At 39.9% G+C, this 21305-nt stretch overlaps 3 protein-coding genes across 5 annotated transcripts in view; 1 reads left to right on the top strand and 2 right to left on the bottom strand.

Annotated features, from left to right (window-relative positions):
* Positions 1-2427: 2427 nt before the first annotated feature.
* Positions 2428-5051, top strand: akr1a1a (aldo-keto reductase family 1, member A1a (aldehyde reductase)). Its single transcript, XM_005722257.1, is given in 9 exon segments — positions 2428-2508; positions 2607-2726; positions 3641-3664; positions 3667-3794; positions 3906-4101; positions 4177-4226; positions 4318-4467; positions 4568-4727; positions 4989-5051. Coding segments are annotated over 9 exon segments (933 nt in total). The 3' UTR covers positions 5013-5051.
* A 546-nt stretch (positions 5052-5597) lies between these two features.
* On the bottom strand, positions 5598-15399 carry vcp (valosin containing protein). The gene is made up of 17 exons (XM_005722256.1): positions 15242-15399; positions 13347-13458; positions 13065-13237; positions 12840-12982; positions 12591-12721; positions 12361-12492; positions 11678-11780; positions 11347-11480; positions 10842-10977; positions 9740-9852; positions 9173-9337; positions 8800-8922; positions 8485-8697; positions 8028-8336; positions 7435-7590; positions 7168-7322; positions 5598-6201 (listed from the first exon to the last, which is right to left on the bottom strand). The coding sequence occupies exons 1-17, from the start codon at positions 15256-15258 to the stop codon at positions 6096-6098; spliced, it is 2421 nt and encodes an 806-aa protein (XP_005722313.1). The 5' UTR covers positions 15259-15399; the 3' UTR covers positions 5598-6095.
* Positions 15400-15925: 526 nt separating this feature from the next.
* The window catches only part of fancg (FA complementation group G), a 9189-nt gene continuing 3809 nt past the window's right edge, over positions 15926-21305 (bottom strand). For 2 of the 3 annotated variants that reach the window (XM_005722253.1, XM_005722254.1), the window contains exons 6-14: positions 20966-21096; positions 20730-20876; positions 20372-20532; positions 20189-20255; positions 19791-20107; positions 19667-19707; positions 19401-19574; positions 18644-18758; positions 15926-16525 (exon numbers count right to left, since the gene is read on the bottom strand). In XM_005722253.1, coding sequence (XP_005722310.1) covers positions 16432-16525; positions 18644-18758; positions 19401-19574; positions 19667-19707; positions 19791-20107; positions 20189-20255; positions 20372-20532; positions 20730-20876; positions 20966-21096 — 1247 coding nt within the window. In that variant the 3' untranslated portion in view covers positions 15926-16431. Of the gene's footprint in view, positions 16526-18318; positions 18409-18497; positions 18562-18643; positions 18759-19400; positions 19575-19666; positions 19708-19790; positions 20108-20188; positions 20256-20371; positions 20533-20729; positions 20877-20965; positions 21097-21305 lie in introns of those variants that run through there. The other variant, XM_005722255.1, reaches the window with a different exon arrangement.

Genomic DNA, 21305 nt, shown 5'->3' with positions numbered 1-21305 from the left:
AAACTGATAATCTCAGAACTCCTATGAGCAAGCACTTGGCAACAGTGGGAAAGAAGAAAACCTGAAGGAGGGGGGAGGAGAAAAGACCAACATGCAACATTATATAAGATTAAAACCCTTCTCAGCGCACAACAGCAACAACAAACATACCTTAACCTGTTAATTTTGCCTCTTTTACACCACCACAGTGGAGTTTAAACCAGGCATAAAGATGTTTGAAGTGCAGATTCTCTGATTTCATTAAAGGGGTTTTACAAAACACCTCCATTCACTGCTTAACAATTATGACCATTGGCTGACAACCAGTTTCATGTCCAACTGAGGCCTGTTTTCTCATTATTCCAGGATAAACCGTAATATGAGATCCAAGGATATATTGATGGAAATGAAGGAGGATGCCATAAGACTGAAAAACCAAATACGAGTAGTTTTCACTGTGTTGTAGACCTTCTGTATTTATTTTCATAATCAAATGTAGACGTTTGAAGAATAGGCCTACCAGAGAGTGTTCTTGACTTTGTTAGATGTTGTTTCTCTTAACCATGCACATAATTCTGTCTTTGAGCACCATATTTGTCTCCTGTGGTACCTCAAGCAAGTTCATCACTTGGAGTCCATTCCAACTCCATATCTTCTATCTGCGCCATTTATCATTAAATAACAAAGGAACAGATCTCACCTGGCCATGAAACTGCGTGTCAGACGATAATTTTTAAGTATTGGAAAATGGGAGACTATAAATGGCTGTAATTTCTAAAAAGTTAATGCAATACTTTTGTAAAATGCTTTGAGTTAAAGCTAAAAATTTGCACTTCAGTCACACTGTTCGAGTTCTGTTTGATCTGAAATCTTCTGTGGTTGCGTACAGAGGCAAGAGTGGACAGCATAGAAAGACATTCACGGGTATGACCAATTTAGAATCGTTACTTAAGTTTGACGAATGTTGTTCGGACCCTCAGGAGTACCATGCAGGCACAGGGAAAACATGCAAGCTCCACACAGAAAGGCCCCAGCCATCCAACATGAACCAGTAACTGTCTTGTTAACCACTTTACCACCGTGACACCTGCCTGTCCTTACCTTGCTTGTAAAGTTAAAATTGTTGGGTTTTGTGTATTTGTATTTTTGCTTTGCGCATGAAGGCCACTGTAATTCATTTATCTGACAGTTTTTATTACAGTTGTAAGGTTAACAAGATCCATCAAGATTTGTTCGTGTAATCTTCAGTCATGGTTTTGTTTAACTTCATGTTTGAAGACTAAATTATCCGACATTTCTTTAGAGAAAATAGTCAAAAGAATGTAAACAAATCTCTGTATCAAAACTATTTTTTCATCTTCCCTGCTGCATTCATCTTCTCAGACGTAGATAGATGGATAGATTATTGATTTGATTGGGCATTTAAGGTTAGCAAGATCAAAACTGGAATAAGACTCCAAATTCTGAAAGTAATATGGAAGTAAAAATTGAGCAGCCACCAGCACCTCTAAACAAATAAATCTGCCTTGTGACCCTGGTCATGAATGTTTAACAGTGTGCATGGTGGAATTTGGACATTTTCCATCAGCCGTAGTTACAGATAAACATATGAAGACAGACTGACCTCAGCGTGCTAAAATTCTGATGGACTCAACCTTCAACTGATCGCTGGTTCATCTTCTGAAGCAATTCCAGGTACGAGAAGAAAGACTTTTTATTCAAATGCTGGTTGTGTTTGATGGTTACTGGTTTAAATGTTTTCTCCTGCACCCTGGGCAGAGCAAAGGGAAGGTGATCTGTGCTGGGAGATCACGTGAAACAACTGCAGTGCCTGATGAGCAAAGTCTGTGTGTGCGCCCCACATGTTGAGGATAAAACAGGCAATTAGTGAACCATGGAAAGGCTGCCTGAGATGTGCTCCAGTAACTCTGCACTGTGACGAATGGCATCTAGCCGCATCAGCCATTTCTTGGGCTGAGTTCACAAAGAGTTTATATTTTCACCGAAACACAGTTTTAAGCTCAAATGGCAAAAGAACAGCTAATAACAGAAAAGTGGGTCAGCAAGCAAGACGATTGCTTGTTATAGGAATTTGCATATGTAGAGTATATGATTCATACACATGACCCCAGCTGTAGTGCAGAGTTAATGAACTCATATCGTTAGCTTCATAGCATAAGTGCCTAAGTCATTTTTTTGTGATGACATAGGCAGACGGACAGGATGATGCAGCAGTGGTAGGGGAGTAAAGTTAGGCAAAAATCTCAATTTGACCAAAAAATGACTTAGGCACTTATGCTATGAAGCTAACGATATGTGTTTTAATCAGTAACTCAGTGTTAGGACTTGGTCATGATGACCAGACAACTAAGCCTCATATAAGCTCGCGAGTGAAGACCTCACACACTTCTCTTTGTCTTTTCTCCGCCAGGTTCTCAGAGTTGGAGCATGAACACCTTTGTGACTCTCTCGACACGGCAGAGGATGCCCGTGATTGGACTCGGCACATGGAAAAGTACCTCGGGACAGGCAGGGACATAAACACTCACACAGAGTTAGCAGGTCCAACAAATGTTTTTGGACATGGTGGAATTTTAAAGCTTACGTCTGTCTCTGCGTGTTCTCAGGTGAAGCAGGCGGTGCATACAGCTTTAGAGTGTGGATACAGGCACTTTGATTGTGCTGCTGCTTATGAGAATGAAAAGGAGGTTGGAGAGGCTCTGGCTCTCTGGGTGGGTCCAGGAAAGGTGAGCTTTGGTGGTCTTTTAATCAGCTCCAGGTGCCTTTATTCTGTTCACGTCAGCCACATCAGTAGGCTGGTGTGGACACGTGCCATAAAAATACATACAAAAGTAAAAACTATAAATATTTAGCCGAACTTTTCAAAGCAGTCCACATGCTTTCTTGACTCAGAGCTTTAAAAGTGAGCTTTAGAATGATATTAAGAATTGTAGGAGCTATCTGCTGGACCATGTAATAGGGTAGCCTATCAGACACATGCAGTGCTACTGTGAGCAAATTTATTATTATTATTTATTTATTTATTTATTTATTTTACAATTAAATAGAATTTCCTGGCAGTTATTTCATGTTTCAGGCTTTACAGTGTTAACTGATAAATCTACTGACATTCAGCTAAAAAACGGATAAATATTTTCAGTTTAGTCACATAAACAAACAAGATATCTGCTCCTTATCTTACCTGTGAAGTGTTTTTCTGTTGATTGTTGCTGTTGTTCATTAAACCTGAGGGCCACTGCAGGGTTAGAGATGTATGACAGTTTTAGTTATATTTCTGAGGTTAGGAAGCTCTGCCAAGATGTTTTTTCATCTATACTTCTCTCGTGGGTTTTTTGTTGTTGGTTTGTTTTTGTTTTTTTCAAATAAATTTCAGAAACCCAAATAACATAATGTTTCTTTAAAGAAGAGTCCAAAGAGTGTATACAAATCACTGTGTCAGCAAATGGTTTTGAAGAAGTGGTTAATATTTGGTCTGTAAGCCAAAACATGTAGATGAAGATTGGTTTTAACATAGGTTCAAGTCTGCAGTTCACTACCATCAGGCTCAAACTTGTCAATGTCTGTATTGTGCCCTATTCAAGTGTTTCCCTGTATTCAGAGCAGTCATTGGTTTGTATCCGTGTCATACTTTCCGCTCCAGGCTCTGCAGCGTGAAGAAGTGTTTGTGTGACTTCCAAACTGTGGAACACCAAACACGACCCCCAGGATGTTGAAGAGGCATGCAGGACCAGTTTAGCAGATCTGGGTCTCTCCTACCTGGACCTTTACCTCATGCACTGGCCCATTGCATTTCAGTGAGTGACTACACACACTCAGTAATGTTAATACGTCTCCATCTGGCTGTAACTGAGCAGAGATTGAATTGTCACTTTACCTGAAGCAGCTATTCTGTGTGGGCGTTTCAGGAGGGGGAAGGAACTGATGCCTCGAAAGGAAGATGGAAGCATTTGTTACTCTGACACACACTACAGGGATACTTGGACTGCCATGGAGAGCCTTGTAGATAGAGGGCTAGTCAAGGCTATAGGTCTGTCCAACTTCAATGCCAGGCAGACTGATGACATCATAAGCATGGCCAGACACAAACCTATAGTAAACCAGGTGCAGCTACATTTTTTCAGCTCTGTTCAAACAAGTCAGTAAACTGTAACTAATAATTGTGTGTCTGTGTTACAGGTTGAATGCCATCCATATTTGTCTCAAGCAGATCTCCTCTCACACTGTCGGTCAGTTTAATGATTGTTTAACATTCAAACTGGCAGTCATCCTTTCTGAGATTAATATGTCAAAGTAACAGGTTTCACACCTCCATCTCAGCTCAGTGGGAGTTTGTGTGACAGCTTACAGTCCTCTGGGCAGTGGAGACAGACCCTGGGCCTCCGCTAATGAACCAAGTCTGCTAGCAGATCCTCGACTGGGAGCCATAGCCCAAAGATACAAGAAGACACCGGCCCAGGTTATACTCCGGTAAGGCAGGAAAACTCAAAGTAATACAATCACCACTAATCCCTTTAACAGTTTCCTCCATTTATTTGACTAATCACATGACTTAATGACTCATTTGCAGGTGGCACATTCAGAGGGGTGTTGTGTGTATTCCCAAAAGCGTGACGCCTTCCAGAATCCAGCAGAACTTGAACGTGTTTGACTTTTCCTTGTCAGAAGAGGACACGAAGAGCATTGAATCCTTCTATCACAACAAGCGTTTCATCGCTCCAACAGTCGAGGTAAGTCACCAAGTCTCCTTGGCACCTAAAAACAATTCTGAACTGCTTCTTCCCCCAGAGCCTAAATATTTAGATGTTTATATACCAAAGCATGAACTATTGTAGTCTCCCTCTGGAGAAGGCTCACAGCTGGTGATTTCAGTAGGTCTTGGATTTTAAACAGTTTCTCAGAAGTGTTTGGAGTTAGTTGGGTATGGTAGTACATTAATAGGCAAATTATTAAAATAAACCATTAACTACAATTTGCATTTGTTTCTACAGAGAGAGAGTGTGGAGAGATGCTGAACATCCTCATTTCCCCTTCCATGATGCTTACTGAGTCTCCAGCAAAGTCGATGTATACTTTTTAAGAAGAGTTGTCACTATGACTAATTTCATAGCAATTTTAGTTCAGTAATTTTGATCAATTTTCACCCCCGTTACATTTTCAGTATGGGGGAAGAAAAAAAAGAAAAAAAAAAGAAAAAAAAAATCCAAGCAGCAGTGTTTCTCTCACAGTTACAGTGACACTGTGTGGACAGAAACTGAACAGTATCTTAGCCCAGTGACAGCACTACTGATCACGTCTTTATACTTTCACTCTGCTGGCAGCAGAGAACAGACAGATCTCATCAACTACAAACTGCCCTGTAAAGAGTTTTAGTGTCTGGTAGAAGAAGTAGGGGGGGGAACCAAACAAAAACTTTGTTACATGCCGTCTTTCTGCAAGATTTACATCTCTGTCAAACAGGCAGATAAATGGCAAATAATACCAGGTACCATAAATGCAGATGATTTAACCTCACTCTGATGAATCAAGTATCTGTTTAATTTAATTTTGTAATGCCTAATATACAAGCAATAAAAAAGCTTAATAGAAACTGACAACAGTTCTGTTTCGTGAGATTTTATTTTCCAACAACATAACCTTGACAAATTTGTAATACATTATATGCTACTGTTTATTTAAAAAAACAAAACAAAAAAAGGAAGTCATTAGCAATATGTTTGTGTTTTTTTTTCTCTTTTCTTTCTAGCATAGAATTCCATCACTATAGTCATTCATGTTGGTTGTGATATACTGAGAATGAGGCCACTCAAACATCACCCCCCACCCCAGGAAAAAGAAATCCACAGTCAGTTTTTCCACCTTCCAATTCCAACATCCCCTTACCCCACCCACATCAAAGCCAGGGCAAACCAAGCAGCTACATGCTTTCTCCAAGGGGGGAAAAAAAAGAAAAAAGAAAAAAAGAGGGGAAAAAAAACAAACCATACAAAAGAAAAAAAAGGAACACATGAAAGAAGCACAAAGTCCTAAAAATGTGGAATCTGGTGAGATTTGTACAGGTGTGATCCCAGTACTGACCACTGTGGGGCAGTGTATGTTTATCCATACAGGTCATCATCATTATCTTCATTGAACACTGGACCGGTGCCAGTTCCACCAGAGCCATGGCTTGGACCACTGCCGCCTGCAGCACTGGAGGGAAACCTGAAAGGAAACATTTTTATTTATTCTTTATTCTTACATTCAGAGGAAACTTCTCCAGATATCCTTTAAATACACAGCTGGTTTCAGCTTTTGAGTGTATTAAAGAATCTACTCTATTCAAAATAGTCATATTACAGTTAGAGCTGGGCGATATAAGATTTTTTCATATCATGATATGAGCCACTAAAGCATTTAAGTTTCAAAATAGAACAAACAAAACAGACTACTAAATTGTCACTTAGAAACAAAATATTAATTCTAAAAATAAATCTTAGTTTATTTTACAGAAGAAGAGACAAAATTGACTAACTTATATAATATTGCTTTGGAAGCGCTGTCTGAGATAAATGTTTATGTCAACGGAGTTGGTAACAAGGATCCATTACCTTAATTAGCTGCTTGAATCCTTCATTTTCGACCGTGTTTATTGGTAGCATGTCTTTAGCAAGACAGTAAGCTGTGGCATTCGTTATGTTGCTATGTCTCTCAGCTTTTTTGTCATATGGTAAGACGCTGGAGAAAGCCGACTTAATTGACTGTTGCTGCTTCGCAGGGATTCCCCTGGTTGTTTTCGATGACGAATTAGCGCTTTCAGTCAAAGATTGAGCGTGCTCTAGTGGGTGACACTGCTTCAGTTGATAAAAAAGGTTTGTTGTATTTCCAGACTTTGTGGGAACATGCTTTTGGCGCAATTTACAGTGCGTGTTACTCTGTTTTTTGGTCAGACTTCAAATAGCCGAAATACCTCCACACTACGGAATTTCTCTGGCCTTTCCTTTCGACAATCTCTAGTTTCATTTTTCTATCGAGAAAAAGTTATTTCGCAATACATATTGTTCTATCGCCCAGCTCTAATTACAGTACAATCAATGAGAACTTAGAAGGAATAGCAATCCACATTAATGGTTCTTTTCTGCAAAACTTAAAACTACATGACTTTCAAAATTTAGTATGAAATGAAAGTACCTGAAGCTGCCAAAGCCACGGCTCTGCTGCAGTGTCTGAGCGAACATCTCGTATTTGCGAATGTCATTGTCACTGACGGAGCGGCGAGCAAATCGCATTGCCTCTTCAAAGTGGTCCTTCCTGATCTCCGGTACAGGATCATCCTCTTCTACCTCCTATGAAATCAACATTTTATACATGAGAGATCAGAGGCAGCAGCATTGCAATAGTTTGAAGATGCTCATCCTGATATGAAAAAGTGAACAAGGAGATAAAACAAGTGCTGACCATAGCTGATGGGTTGGTCTGCCTCTCCCTCTCTCTGCGGATCTCGTTTTCAATGCTCTCCCTGATGGCCAGTTTACACGCCCGCTGGCAGATCTCTGTGAGATCAGCTCCAGAGAAGCCGTTGGTCATCTTAGCCAAGAAGTCCAAGTCCACATCCTATCAAACGGAGACAATGTCAAATTTTAACTTCTATTCAGTTACAATTAGTAAGTCACATTTTTTGTTAGCTACTTTTGGCTGCTCCCCTTGTCACAAGGGGGCCATCATATTGGGCATCTCTGCTGAGGTTTCATTTGGCAGTTTTTACACCAGATGCCACTCCTGATGAAACCTCAAAGGGGACATTTCTATTAATGTTCTAAATTGCTTGTAAGACCATTTCTTAACATCTATCATTGTTCTTATAAACAATCCTGAAGTAATTAGAAGCAAATTTTAAATTTTTAACAAAATGACAACATTTTACAGGAATTCAACATCAACTGTTGTATGCTACTTTATGCTACAGTAACTACACCAAGAAAAAAAAAAAAAAAACAACACAAGAGTTAAGTGGGTATGTCAGTTGTGTGAGTAAGTAGCAGCTTTGTCACCTTGCTGATGGGACTCTTGCGGAGGTTGGCCTTCAGAATGCTGACCCTGCTCTTCTCGTCAGGCAGGGGGATGTAGATGAGCTGATCCAGACGGCCAGGTCTCAGGATGGCAGGGTCGATGATGTCTGGTCTGTTTGTGGCTCCAATGATAAAGACGTTTTTCTTGCTTGACATTCCATCCATCTCAGTCAGGATCTGGTTGATGACACGGTCTGCGGCTCCACCGCCATCTCCCACGTTGCCACCACGGGCCTTGGCTATGGAGTCCAGCTCATCAAAGAAGAGAACGCATGGGGCTGCTTGACGAGCCTACATGTAGAAGATGAGCACACACATCAAATATACAAAGAAATCTGTCCTATCCAGCACCAAACTGTTAAATGTGACAACTCTGATTTAACAACATTCAAATTCTCTGACATCCAAATGCAACGACAGACATCCTACAAAGTCTCACCTTGTCGAAGATCTCTCTGACATTAGCCTCAGACTCTCCAAACCACATGGTGAGCAGCTCAGGTCCTTTGATAGATATGAAGTTTGCCTGGCACTCGTTGGCAATGGCTTTGGCCAACAGAGTCTTACCACATCCAGGGGGACCATAGAATAGCACACCCTTGGATGGGGTCATGCCAAACTTGAGGAACTTGTCTGGGTGCTCCACTGGGTACTAAATTAAGTACAAGTAAGGGGGGAAACAGTTAGAGACAACACTAAGCCTTCAGTTTACAATGTATCAGTTGTTTCAGACATTTCTAAATGAGGCTCATACCTGCACCAACTCCTGCAGCTCCCTCTTGACATCATCCAGACCACCAATATCCTCCCAGGTAATGTTGGGAACCTCAACAACAGTCTCTCTCAGGGCTGATGGGTTGCTCTGGCTCAGAGCCCACTGGATAACAGAGTTGATCGTGTTAGTATTGACGCCAAAAGGCAACTACTGGCTATGTGAATACCATCTTAGGCCGGAACTGCTGAAGACATCAGACATGCACTTTCTTGAACACAGAACCTGGCATAGTCCCTAATGAAATTTGCATCAATCCAACTCCAGACTCAGATACATAGTACTGTCCCTACCATGACAGCAACCCTGTATGTAACAGTAACCCCAGTTAACGAAGGAGTATCAGATTGCTTACCTTGAAGTCATCCATGGTGACAGCAAGAGAGTTCATGACTTCAGCATCAATGGTCTCATCCTCCAGGTCAATCAGGTCCATCTTCTTCCTAATGGCCTGCAGAGCAGCCTCAGAGCACAGAGCTGCCAGATCTGCACCCACATGCCCGTGAGTCTCATTGGCTACCTAAAATTGGAAACAGAGAGCTCAACACTTAGGAATTCTTCCCTAGGTTTCCAAGCAATGTGCCTTACATGTGACAAAGACCTACATCTGTAGCTTTATGCAACTCAGCTACTTGATAATGGATGACTGTGTCACAAGGAACAATTATAATACACTGAATGCCAGGCCAAGTACAGTCACTAAGGTTAGCTTGGGAACTGAGTAATGTGAAAGTAGCTCTTCGTTAGATAGTATAACAGCAGATTAACAATAGTTACATATAATTAATTAAAACATGTAGTACAATTTTACTTCTTAGTCTCAGGCAATAATAACCATTATGGCTATACCCATCATTCAAGGAATCCGTGTGTTGTATCTTTAAACCACACCAATTACAAGAAAGGAGTTATGTGTACAAACCTGTTCCAAGTCAACATCATCAGCCAGCTTCATGTTCTTGGTGTGAATCTGGAGAATCTCCAACCTTCCAGTAGCATCAGGGATACCAATGTCAACTTCCCTGTCAAAACGCCCTGAAAGTGACAAAGATTAAACCCAAGTATTAGTTTTAATGAGAAACCGTAACATGAATAAGATTATTAAAGTCCAAGAGTAAACTCAAAAGTAAAACTAGCTGTTTATTTAAATACAAACAAGAAAAATTGTTTTTTTGCATTGGTGCATACACCATGTTTCAGGAATGTGGAAACATGGTGTGGGAATTCATGACTGATGTGTTTGCACAGTAACAACCCATCTTAACTTCCTGTTGAGCACATATTGCAGCTGATGCATCCCCCCCATCATAGTTCACTGAACATTGTTAAACATAAATAAATAAATAAAACATTTACACTCCATGTTTAGCGCCTCGCTAACAGAGAAGTACAACACTATCTGCTGATGTTACAGAAGTATTTTAGTATGAAGACCAGCATAAATCATTCCATTTAACAGCATTCATATTTGAATGTTCAGAAAACATCCATGTCTAACTCTTTGAAAAGCCTTTGTTAGGATGTTTCTGACAGCTTTGACAAACTGAAGTGCAGAGTTGTGAGAAAGTGACCCACAATTAAACTGCAGACCCCACAAAATCAACACACCAGCAGTTTTAAAACTGCAACGACAAGGTTTTAGGAGGCATTCAAACAGTACTCTTCATGTTATCTAAAAATCTTAACAACTTCATGTGCACGAATCTGTTGAAGTAATGATTTAACTTGAAAAATTATATTTTAATTTGCCTGAAGAGAAGCTGTAACGAACATATTCTGACACTGCTGAATATTATGCAAAAATAAATACATAAATAAATGATTAAAGTCTTAAATTTAAGCCTAAATATTGTTTAAAATTACTCTTCACACAAATTTGTAGTGAAATGGTGAGATGTTATAAATTAAATTGCTGGTGTGTTGCTGACTTAACATTTTATGACAAACAGACACACACAAAGTGGATGTTTCTTTAGGTTTTGGCCCATAAAGTAAATTAAAGACATGCTTTAAATACAGTTTACCAAATCTCCTGAGAGCCGGATCAATGCTGTTGGGTCTGTTGGTGGCAGCCATGACAATGACATGAGCTCTCTGTTTCAGGCCATCCATAAGAGTCAGAAGCTGAGAAACAATGCGCCTCTCCACCTCTCCATGAGTCTATTTAAAAAAAAAAAAAAAAAAAAAAAAAAAAAAAAAAAAAAACACAGGACATTTTAAATCCCATGTAGAAATTAGAGTGCTGACTGAATTAGAGTACCTAATCAGGTAGTCATCAATACGACAGAGTTTTGGTTCAGGTCGCAGCTGCTAGATTTTTAACACAGTAAAAAATAAACTTCAATAAATACATAAATAATTGCTAAACATTTTGTTTTCATTTCCAAGGTCTATAAACTTTTGCATTTATTTCACAAGAGTCACATAATAAAACTGACTGTGTGTGTGTGTGTGTGTGTGTGTGTGTGTGTGTGTGTGTGTGTGTGTGTGTGTATTTAGCCACCTATTCAGTTCCATGTTCTTGCTTACCTTTTCTCTCTTTGGAGCGATTGCATCAAGCTCATCGATAAAGATGATGGCAGGAGCATTCTTTTCAGCTTCCTCAAAGGCCTTTCTCAGATTACTCTCACTTTCTCCAGCCAGCTTACTCATGATCTCAGGGCCTAAGACACGGGCAAACAGTTTGAAAAGCAACCCCACCCATAGTATCAGCTACTGATAGGACTCTCATAAATACTCATTTAAATCAATCACAGACATTAAAAAACAAAAACAGCAAACCCTATCTAAATCCACTCCAGCATCAAACAGTCCTAACTAGGATTATGTAGGTATAGAAGAAATAAATTAACGTTCACACCATTAATCAGAAAGAAGAAAGCTCCCGTTTCATTGGCCACAGCTCTGGCAATCAAAGTTTTTCCAGTTCCAGGGGGTCCGTAAAGCAGAATTCCACGCGGTGGCTGTAAATAAGGGGGGTGAGGAATGAAATCAAATTTAAGACAAGATTTTTTTTTTCTTAAATTGAAAGTATTTTATGACTGATATAAAGGCGGCAGACTGAATCTCTTTGAACTTTGAACCTCTCGTCAACCATTACATGAAACAAACTGAAACTCAAACAAAATATAGAAAGCACTCTTACTATACTTTGATGAAATACTAGAAATGCATACTAGATATGATAAGCATAGCACAGCAGCCCAAAAAAAGGACCAAAAATTAAACCAACCAACCGGAAAAAAAAAAAAACAACAACACACATACACACAGATGAAGAATACTCTAAAAGTCCGTGTCATTACCAGTAGGTATTTTCCACAGGTCATTCCTGCACAGGTATACTTTTACTGGAACAGATTAGGATCTCTAGGCTGTATAAATTGTTTAGCTGAGTGGGAAAATTGGCCTCATTCTTTTCAAAAATACAGTTAAAATTCTTACTTTACAATTCTAGAAGAAAGCTAAACCGGATTTTCAATTTACATTTTTTTTAAGTTAATTAAAAAAAATTAAAGAAAGAAATAGCCCCAGCAGTCTCACCTTGACTCCTATGGCCTTAAACAGGGCTGGGTGCCTGAGTGGCAGTTCCACCATCTCTTTGATCTGAGCCAACTGCTTCCTTACTCCTCCAATGTCATCGTAGCCCACTTCATTCAGGGACTCTTCCTCATCCTGCATGTTCAAACACAAGCTGTTCACATTTTTGTGCAGTTGATTTTTTCCATTTCTTTTCGGTACAAGTTAAACCACACAGAGTTGCTGCTACCTACCTCTCTCCGAATTGGCTCTCCCTCACAGTGAATGACAGTATCAGGAGCAACGATGCAGTAAGGGGATGGGTCAGTCTCTACCACCTTGAACTCCACAGCACGCATTCCTCCTCTGACCAGGAAAATGTCACCTTGACAAGGTAAAAGTTGAAAACATACAGTTTCAATAGAGTGGTAAGCTGGTGTACCCTGAAAGAGATAAAATATGCAAATAAAACCTCTGGTCTGACAAAAGAAACTGGTACTCACCTTTGCGGATTGGCCTGTAAGCCTCCAAGAAATATGGCTTCAGGTAGACCTCAAACAGGTTGCCAGTAATTCCTTCTACTGTGTCATCTATTGGAAGAACATGAATCCTCTTTCCGTACTTCACATCAGGACATGGCTGAATGCTGAGGGAGATAATAGCCTTAAAAACACAAATTTTTCAAAAGTTGTTAAATTTTTTTTATAAAGTTGTGTGCTTTTACATACCTGATGACGTCACCCAGGCGGACCCTCAGATTGTTGCGGACCACCCTGTTCATGCGAACTTTTTCATCAGAACAGGTGTCATCAGACAGCACAATACACACAGTCTCGCGCCTCTTCTTTCCTTTCATCAGCACTGTGTCTCCACGGAAGAGCTGCAGCTCATCCATTTTGGTCTTTAAACACATTAAACCATTATTTTGTGAATATCAGTGTTACTACCTTTCATGACAAATCAAAGTCTTGAACTTGTTAATAAAGCCATAAACCATTCCAACTATTTACCTGAGAGAGGGAGACCACGCTGTTGTCTTCATTGATGGATTCATCAACAATCAGTCTGTTGGGTCTGTTCTTCTGTTTCAGAATTGCAGTTGCAAGATCATCATTTTTGGATCTATGAGGAACGCAAAATAAAAAGGTCAAACACAATATTTCAGTACCTTTAAGGTCTCATGTGTAGTTTCCACCACTGAAGGAAAAAAAGTGCTGACCAAGTCAAAATTTGAGGTTACCATCTCAAAATCTAGATTTTTTTCAGAGATAATCAATTGAAATGTTAACGACGCTCTGCCTGGCAATTTTTTTTTTCAAGCCCACGCATATTATATACATTACAATAAATAGAAAAGGAAAACTAGTAAATAAAAACAGTCAAATGTTATCATTACCATGTCATAGAACAAGTCAATTTTAAGTGTAGTAACATCATTAATAAAGTTGACGAAACTGGCTCAAAACTTACTGTGCACACTGTGAAACTTGTAACAGTTTCTGGCTTTGTCTTTGGGGAAATGCAAAGCACTTTTTTCTACTCTGTTTTGAAAGAAACTTTAATAATGGAGTCAATAATGTGAACTCCTTCAAAAGTTGCTTGTGCAACACTGTAAAAACCACACTGGCATGTCTAGTACTCAAATGGGAGTTCTTGTACAATAAAATTTTGGTACCTTGTGTTGTTACTGCAAATGCTTAAGTTGTGTACGTCAGTGTATTGTTTGTAGACTTTTATAATGACCCACAGAAATAAGTATTATAAATGTAATTTACAGGATGTGGCAGAAACCCCCGTTTGATATTCCATGCCCATGTTTCTACATTAACTCTTGTAATTAAGCACTTATGACCAACTTTGAGGTATTCAGTGCAAACAGGTCGTTTACACAACTCGCCGATTGTGATTCAGTGCTACATACGGATAATTCACGCCATCATTCGTACATTCAAAATATTAAAATAAAACATATGGGTATAATATCACCAATATGATTCTGTAAAAGTCCGGGACAGTTTATATGGTTTCTCTTTCATGTTGTTAGCTAACCGTAGCTTTTGCGCTAACACACTGGCGAGTAAGCGAGCCCAGATGACACAGCAAAAGAATTAGAAAAACTTTGTTAGCTAGGTCCTCCCTAAGCACTCATGCCACAAATGTAGCGTGAGTTTTCAGACGTTAGCTACCAACGTAATCGTGGGGTACATATTGCTTACATGTATTATTTCATTACTGTTCAGCTAACGGCAAATAGAATCCAACTAAACTGAGAGGCATTTGAAATGAGTGTCCAACACCGTTAGCCTGCTAGCTTGTTTGTACTGTGCAGCTATAGCTTTAAAGATAGCCATTTAGCTGCCTAGCGTTTTCTTTACTAAAGCCTTTAACAGGTAACATGGGTTTATGCCATTTACTGAGCTCATTTATATTCGCTGTAATGAAAATCTGATAACCAATCTAAAAACGGGCCATTCACCGGTGGGTAGGCCACTGTGTCGGTATGATGTGTGATGGTGGATGGCTGTGGCCTTGCCAGTGCTGCTAAGCTAACGTTAGCATTCAAACACGACAGCGATGACTGCGCTTTGTCACACAGCTGGCTAACGCTCAGCACCGTTAACCGGTCAACGACAACGGCCTGAATGACAACAGTTAGACAAATGTCAACAATCATAGGGAATTGTTCAATTGTGAGAACTACACTGTTACGTTAACCAACGGACAAAAGTGCGGAGGATGAAGTGACTGACCCCATTAGCTACCCTGTTAGCAATGTATTAGCATTCCAGCTAACTTTAATAAACTAACGTATTTTAACTTACATTAGGTAATTAAAAGGGATTTGTTGGTTGGTCTTTTTTTCGAAATAAACATTGTCTGAATACACTATGATAATTATACTCACTCCCCTCCCGAAGCCATGGTCGTCCAACCTGGATTACAATTAATAAATAAATTCTAGCTAAATGTTTAAGAAGCTTAACCGGTTCTCTGCTCAACCTTCTCTGTGATTTCACGCGAAAGAGCAGCGGTTTCCGTGCTTTCTTTACACTTATACCATGAACTGGATGCATCCTTCATTCTGATTGGCTAGCGGTTGTCTGTCAAACCCATCAACCAATCAAAAAATTGGAGTTTGTTGTTACCGAGTCTTTTGGACGAAGGTTTTTCTTCTTATTGGTCCTTCGACTGAATTCAGCCACCCAATTAACTTTCACCGCGTTGATATAGAATAATCACCAAAATATGAAATTGACTCTTTCTGTTGGTAACAGCAAATGTGTAAGATTAAATTTATGGAAGACAGATAACACATGTATACACACACTTTCAAGGTAAATAATGCATTTTTTCCAAGAAAAACAACAGGATATACTTCATTTATTCAATTTAAAAAAAAAGAGACAAGATGTTAGATAGCAATACATTTTTGTAGCTTGAAATTTGATCAAAGACATCCTAAGTAAATTATGTTCCCTTAATGGATTGTCGGCTAACCCATCCACAACACCTCATTCCAAACTTTTTTAACACCAGCCATCACACAGTCTGATATATGGTATACATCATTTATCAAGGCAGTCCATCATGTAATGATCAATGTCCAGTTTATCTTAATGGAGATGCTGATGGAACCGTTGTCAGCTAGAGTGTGGTATGGTAACTAAGCTGAGTATTATACTGGAGGAACTGGCATGACAGATACTTTTCCCTGTATGGTGTGTGGAGGGGGAACTGCAGTGTAGCTCGTAGTTTTTTTTGCTTAACCGTTTTTGAAAATTCAGCTGACAGTGCATGTACAGCATATTAAAGGTTTGCTGATGTAGAGAGAACTTTATTGGCTAGATCACCTCACCAGACTTTTCTTTCTTAAAGGCAGTTCAGCAACTCCAAACAATGCATGCCCTAATCTTCCATCATTTCATGCATACAATACACATACACTGTGCCCATCCTTAGTTTCAAATGCTTACAGTAAGCTTTATTTTATTGTCCCTGTAGGTCCATGTTTGTATGGCGTGTGAAATGAAACCCATAGCAAAATCGATCCAGCTCATTAAGTCACAAGAAATTCTTCTTTTGTCTCCAGTCTGATTAGGTAAGGCCAAGTTCCTGTATTCTAAGGCGCAACTCCACAGAGTCCAACAAAGGGCCAGACTGAGGATCCTGTAGGTACAAAGGCAGTTTTCTGCAACACAGACAAAGATTAGAGTCATCATTGCATAGCTAATGTATCTGCATATAGAGAAGTGATTAAACTATCAATCCTAGGGAAAGAGGCAGGGAAGACCCTGGTCAGGTCAGACAACCTTCCACGTAGTTTCATCACAAATTAACATAACATGTGTGTCTGTGGGAGGAAGCCAGAATACCCAGAGAGAGAGCCTGCAAACTGTCAGCTTGTATTTTGTGAGGTGACAGTGCTGACCTCTGATAACCACTGGAATAACATCCTGGTCGGGCCAAGTATGTTAAACTCCTGCTTGGCAATCCAGCTAAATCAAACTCCACTTTGTGTGTGTAATTAGAAATTATCTCAAATCCCTTTTGAGTGCTTGTTCTTATTTACATGCAATTTCCAACAAAAAAACAACAAGAGCGAGAACAAACAAATTGTCACCTTGTGACTGACTGTCAACCAACAACAATGAAGTTGCTGTTTCATTCATGCTCTATTAAGCCATAAGATGTAATCACTTAATTTTAATTCATCTTTAAGCTTTCTAAGCCACTTTATTTGTCTCCAACTTTTTTTAGCAATAAGCTACAGACCAACACCTGAAGGAGTGTCAATCCCTGTGCAATTTATTGAGAAACTGCACCGTGTAGCTACAGCACAAATTCCTGATTTATTTAGCTCATCCTTGACCCTAACTAAACGTTTGTGTCTAAGTTGAAGAAATCTCCTCAAGGCATTTGAGAGAAATTGCTTTCATGAGAGTGGAAGGAATATACAAACAGCCGGAAAACATTTGCACATAGCGAGAGAAATTGACTGAACCACAGAGGACTAGCGATGGGCAATGTTAAGGCTAACTCTTTAATACACATTTGACCTTATATTACCTGGTAACATTTTTTGTGTATACTAGCAACAAAAAAACGGCACAGCAGTATTTTGGACACATCTGAAACTGTGCTGTAGAGAAGGTTATTGAACAAACTGTGATCCACCACGGATAATCCTGACCACCCCTGCAGAATTTACAGGACATGCAGCTGAAAACCTTCTCCAAACAGGCTAATTTAGGTCCTCGCCATAAACACAGATAAAGGAAATCTTTAAAGCTCATCCAATATCTCCAGATCACAATACATCTGACTAGCTGATCTAACCGTCCACCATATTTTACACTGTCTGACATTTGATGTACTTACTACATTTACACCATTACTGGTTCATTTTATTTTATTGATTTTGAGCCATTTTATTATTGTGTGGTGCAATTGTGTGATGTTGTATTGTTATTATTGTTATAATAAGCATTTTACATTTGTACTATTTAAATTTCTTTCGAGTTATATTTTTACCTACCGAGTTCCTTTTTTTCCTCTTTATCTTTATTTAACTTTATCATTTCTACCTTAATGCATTATTCAGATTTTCTTGAAATACTGAAGGCTGTTGTAACTCAGGAATTTCCCAACTTATGGGATATATAAAGCACATCTAATGCTTTATAAATATTGCTGTGAATAGGAGTTAAAAGATGTCCACATCTATTGAAATTAATGTTGAAATGATTCTGCTATCGAGTTGTGCCCTAGCCTGGAAATCTATGTGGTTACAGCAATCTGACAGCAGAAGGGTTATTAACATTATGAAAATTCACTGAATGCAAATTGAGGAAAAGCTTTGAATGTGACTTTATCAAAAGACTGAAACAGTGGCACTGGTATAGCTACATATTATACTGTGGTATTGAGAAACCTGCAAAATAAAAATAAAAAATGCATGAATTGTATAAAACTTGCCAAATTCCAAGGTGTGAGTGCCTGTCAGTAGATGCAGCTAAGATATCAGTATGAGAGGCCAGTATGACATCCTTCCTGGATAAAAACGTCAATGACCTAGTTTTAAGAAAAAAAACAAAAAATCTAGGTGACATCTTTTTCGAGCTGTTGTGTTCACAAGATATTCAGAAAACTTGACCTCTAACCTTGACCTTATCATGCTCCCCAACTGTGTCCCGGAGTTCCAGTCACCATAGGATCAAATATCTTCTACAGTATGACGTACAGCAGTTAACATTATAACCTTCAAATGTAGCGACGGCATTTAACAATACAAGAATGAAAGCCTTACTCCACTGAGGTCTGAGTCGTGAGGCTCCAGGTCTTTTCCCAGCAAGCTGCTGCCTCGTGCTTCCTGCCAAGCCTCCATAGCACCTCACCGCACCACAGCCCAGCTCCTGTATAATCTGAGACAACACATACAGCACAACAACGTGTTATAGCACAATACCATGTAAATCAAATCCACACTCAATACAATCCTGTGGTCTACAGTGTTATGGCCCCTCCCCTTTTTGTCTCTGCAGGGTTTCCTCCTGCAGAGGACAGTAGTGGAGAGGGTCATTGGGATAACTGGTTTACACATGTGTAGCATATTCCACATGGTTTAAGCAGGCCTGAGCTCCTAGGAATGACACCTCCAGATTTTGTTTTTGTTTCCTCTTTCACACCGATGCCAACATCAGCACATACATGTAATGCTCATCCGTGTATCCATGTAATGACTGATACTTCTGACTCCTCATACCTCATGTTTATTAGTTTTCTTTATGGTAAATAAAACAATGATGAGCAATACAACCTGTCTTGTGTCCCCTATTTGTCACTGAGTGTGGGCCAATAGTGAAGAACAATGTGATAAATGTTACATATAAGAAAAAAAGTATTAAATACACTGATGTATAAGATTAGGAGTCTATGACTTATATTATTTTCTCTTTGTATGACCAGCTAGCTACAATGACAGAGTACTGCTGATATATCAAATGTCAGAAATAGCTTCAACTTCTGCTATTCACAGGATTAAGTTACAGCTGTGGCGTGTATACCTGGGAAGGCCTGCAGGCTGAGCTGGAGGTCCCTCAGCGCCTCTCTCAGCTGGTCCATCTGGGTGAAGCTGATACCCCTCCATGCTAGTGAAAGCCCCTTCATTCTTTGCAGGGTGCAGAGATCTTTCCCATGCTTAACATTCACATCTGCAGCAGGGATCTGTGGTTGGAAATCTGTAATCGACCATAAAATACAGAAAATAACAGAAAGACAGAAAAAAAGGCAAAAGTCTCCCAAGTATTTATAAACTCATTAAGGTATTCACCTCTGTTTTTTAAGTGCACCTTCACCAGCAGGTTGATGCACCTGTAATACAGAATGCAGTGTTTTGTTTTGTTTTAATAACTGAATTACGCTGAAACAAGTAAAATTACTTTCATCTCTCACACCTCGTGTAATGAGTCACAGCTTGTTTCCAGTCCTTCAAGTGAGCGTGGCAGTGACCCTGGACGAGGTAGGCAGCTGCAGCCCAGAGGAGCATCGCCACTTTATCTTCACCCTCCACACTCAGACCCCTCGCGTCTCCTCCAATTCCTTCCTCTGGCTCTTCCAACACCACTTTCTCTGGTACCAGCTCCAGTGTCGTGCTGATGACTTCATTGCAGAACGCCATACAATCTGCAGGACGCCGGGTAAAGAGCAAGGCAGTGCCAGCCTCCAGGTAAAGCTCCGGCATCCTGGGTAGGACAGAAACCTCAGCATCAACCTGAGGCAAACAAATACATGTCATTGAACCCATTAAGGAGAATTGAATTGTGATTTTGTTTGTTATTATTTTCACTCTAACTGCATGTTGATCCTCTGAGTGAAGAGCAGCCAGCAGATCCAGATAATGTTCAACACCCTCAGTAACCCTGCAGAAACATCAGCAACACTCCACTGTTAATACAAGTATACTTTTGTCCTCCTCTCTATTGGCATTTTCTGTTTTGGAGTAGAGGTCAGCTAGCATCCCTGCTGCTCTTCTTACCTGCCACTGAGCACACATTTGAGGGCAAGGCTGTAAAGGACACTTAGGGCAGACGGGACTGAAAGCAGCCTGCTTAGTGATTGGCTACTGAGGAGTAAGGACGGAGAGAGGGGTTGGATACCTCCCAGAACGGGCTCTGTAGCAGGGGGCAACATCAAAGTCTGTGGGAAAAGATAGGTCTGATGTTTGATGCAGGCCTGGATTTAACTGAAAATATGTCAGTGATCAAAATAAACTTCTTTATCTTCATCTGTGAGGCTTCTAACTTAAAAATATATGTACATGCAGGGATTACCGGCATCCTTTCTCTCGTCTGCATGTATGGCCTTTATGTGGAGAGTGTATGTGCATCACTCACTGAGTGCAGTAGGCGAAGAGCCTGTATCTCAGCCTGTGTGTTTCCCAGCTGTCTATAGATGAGCATGCTTCGGTACAGAGCACACACACAACGGGAGTCTGTCTCGAGTGCCTTCTTGTAACACTGCAGTGCCATCTGTGGGCGGTTCTAGAGACAATCGGAAAGACAAACATTAACTTAAGACAACTGCTTAAAGGCTGCTCTTTTGTTTATATGATTACAGTGCATGTGTATACCATATGAGCGAGGCAGGAGCCTGAAAGAAGGTGTGTATATGCCACTAGAGCCCTGGTAGCTGGCAGGGCAGAAGCCGCCTGTAGATCAGACAATGCTTCTGAACTCCGACCCTCATTCAGCTTTTCTGCACCTTTTTTAAACATGTGGAGTCACACAGAGGAAGTCTATGAATACATCACAGTCATATTTCACCATCATCAGTGTTCATAGCTGTCGCTAGTGTAAAAAGACACATTAGCAACCAGTGTTGGTCAAGTTACTTGAAAAAAGTAATCAGTAACTAATTACTGATTACTTCCCCAAAAAAGTAATCCTGTTACTTTACTGATTACTTATTTT

This window comes from Pundamilia nyererei, unplaced genomic scaffold, assembly GCF_000239375.1.
Source record: "Pundamilia nyererei isolate P.nyererei 1_Seehausen unplaced genomic scaffold, PunNye1.0 scaffold00006, whole genome shotgun sequence".
NCBI classification, from domain to species: Eukaryota; Metazoa; Chordata; class Actinopteri; order Cichliformes; family Cichlidae; genus Pundamilia; species Pundamilia nyererei.
The sequence above is the reverse complement of the archived record's forward strand: the minus strand, read 5'-3'. Positions and strand labels throughout refer to the sequence as shown.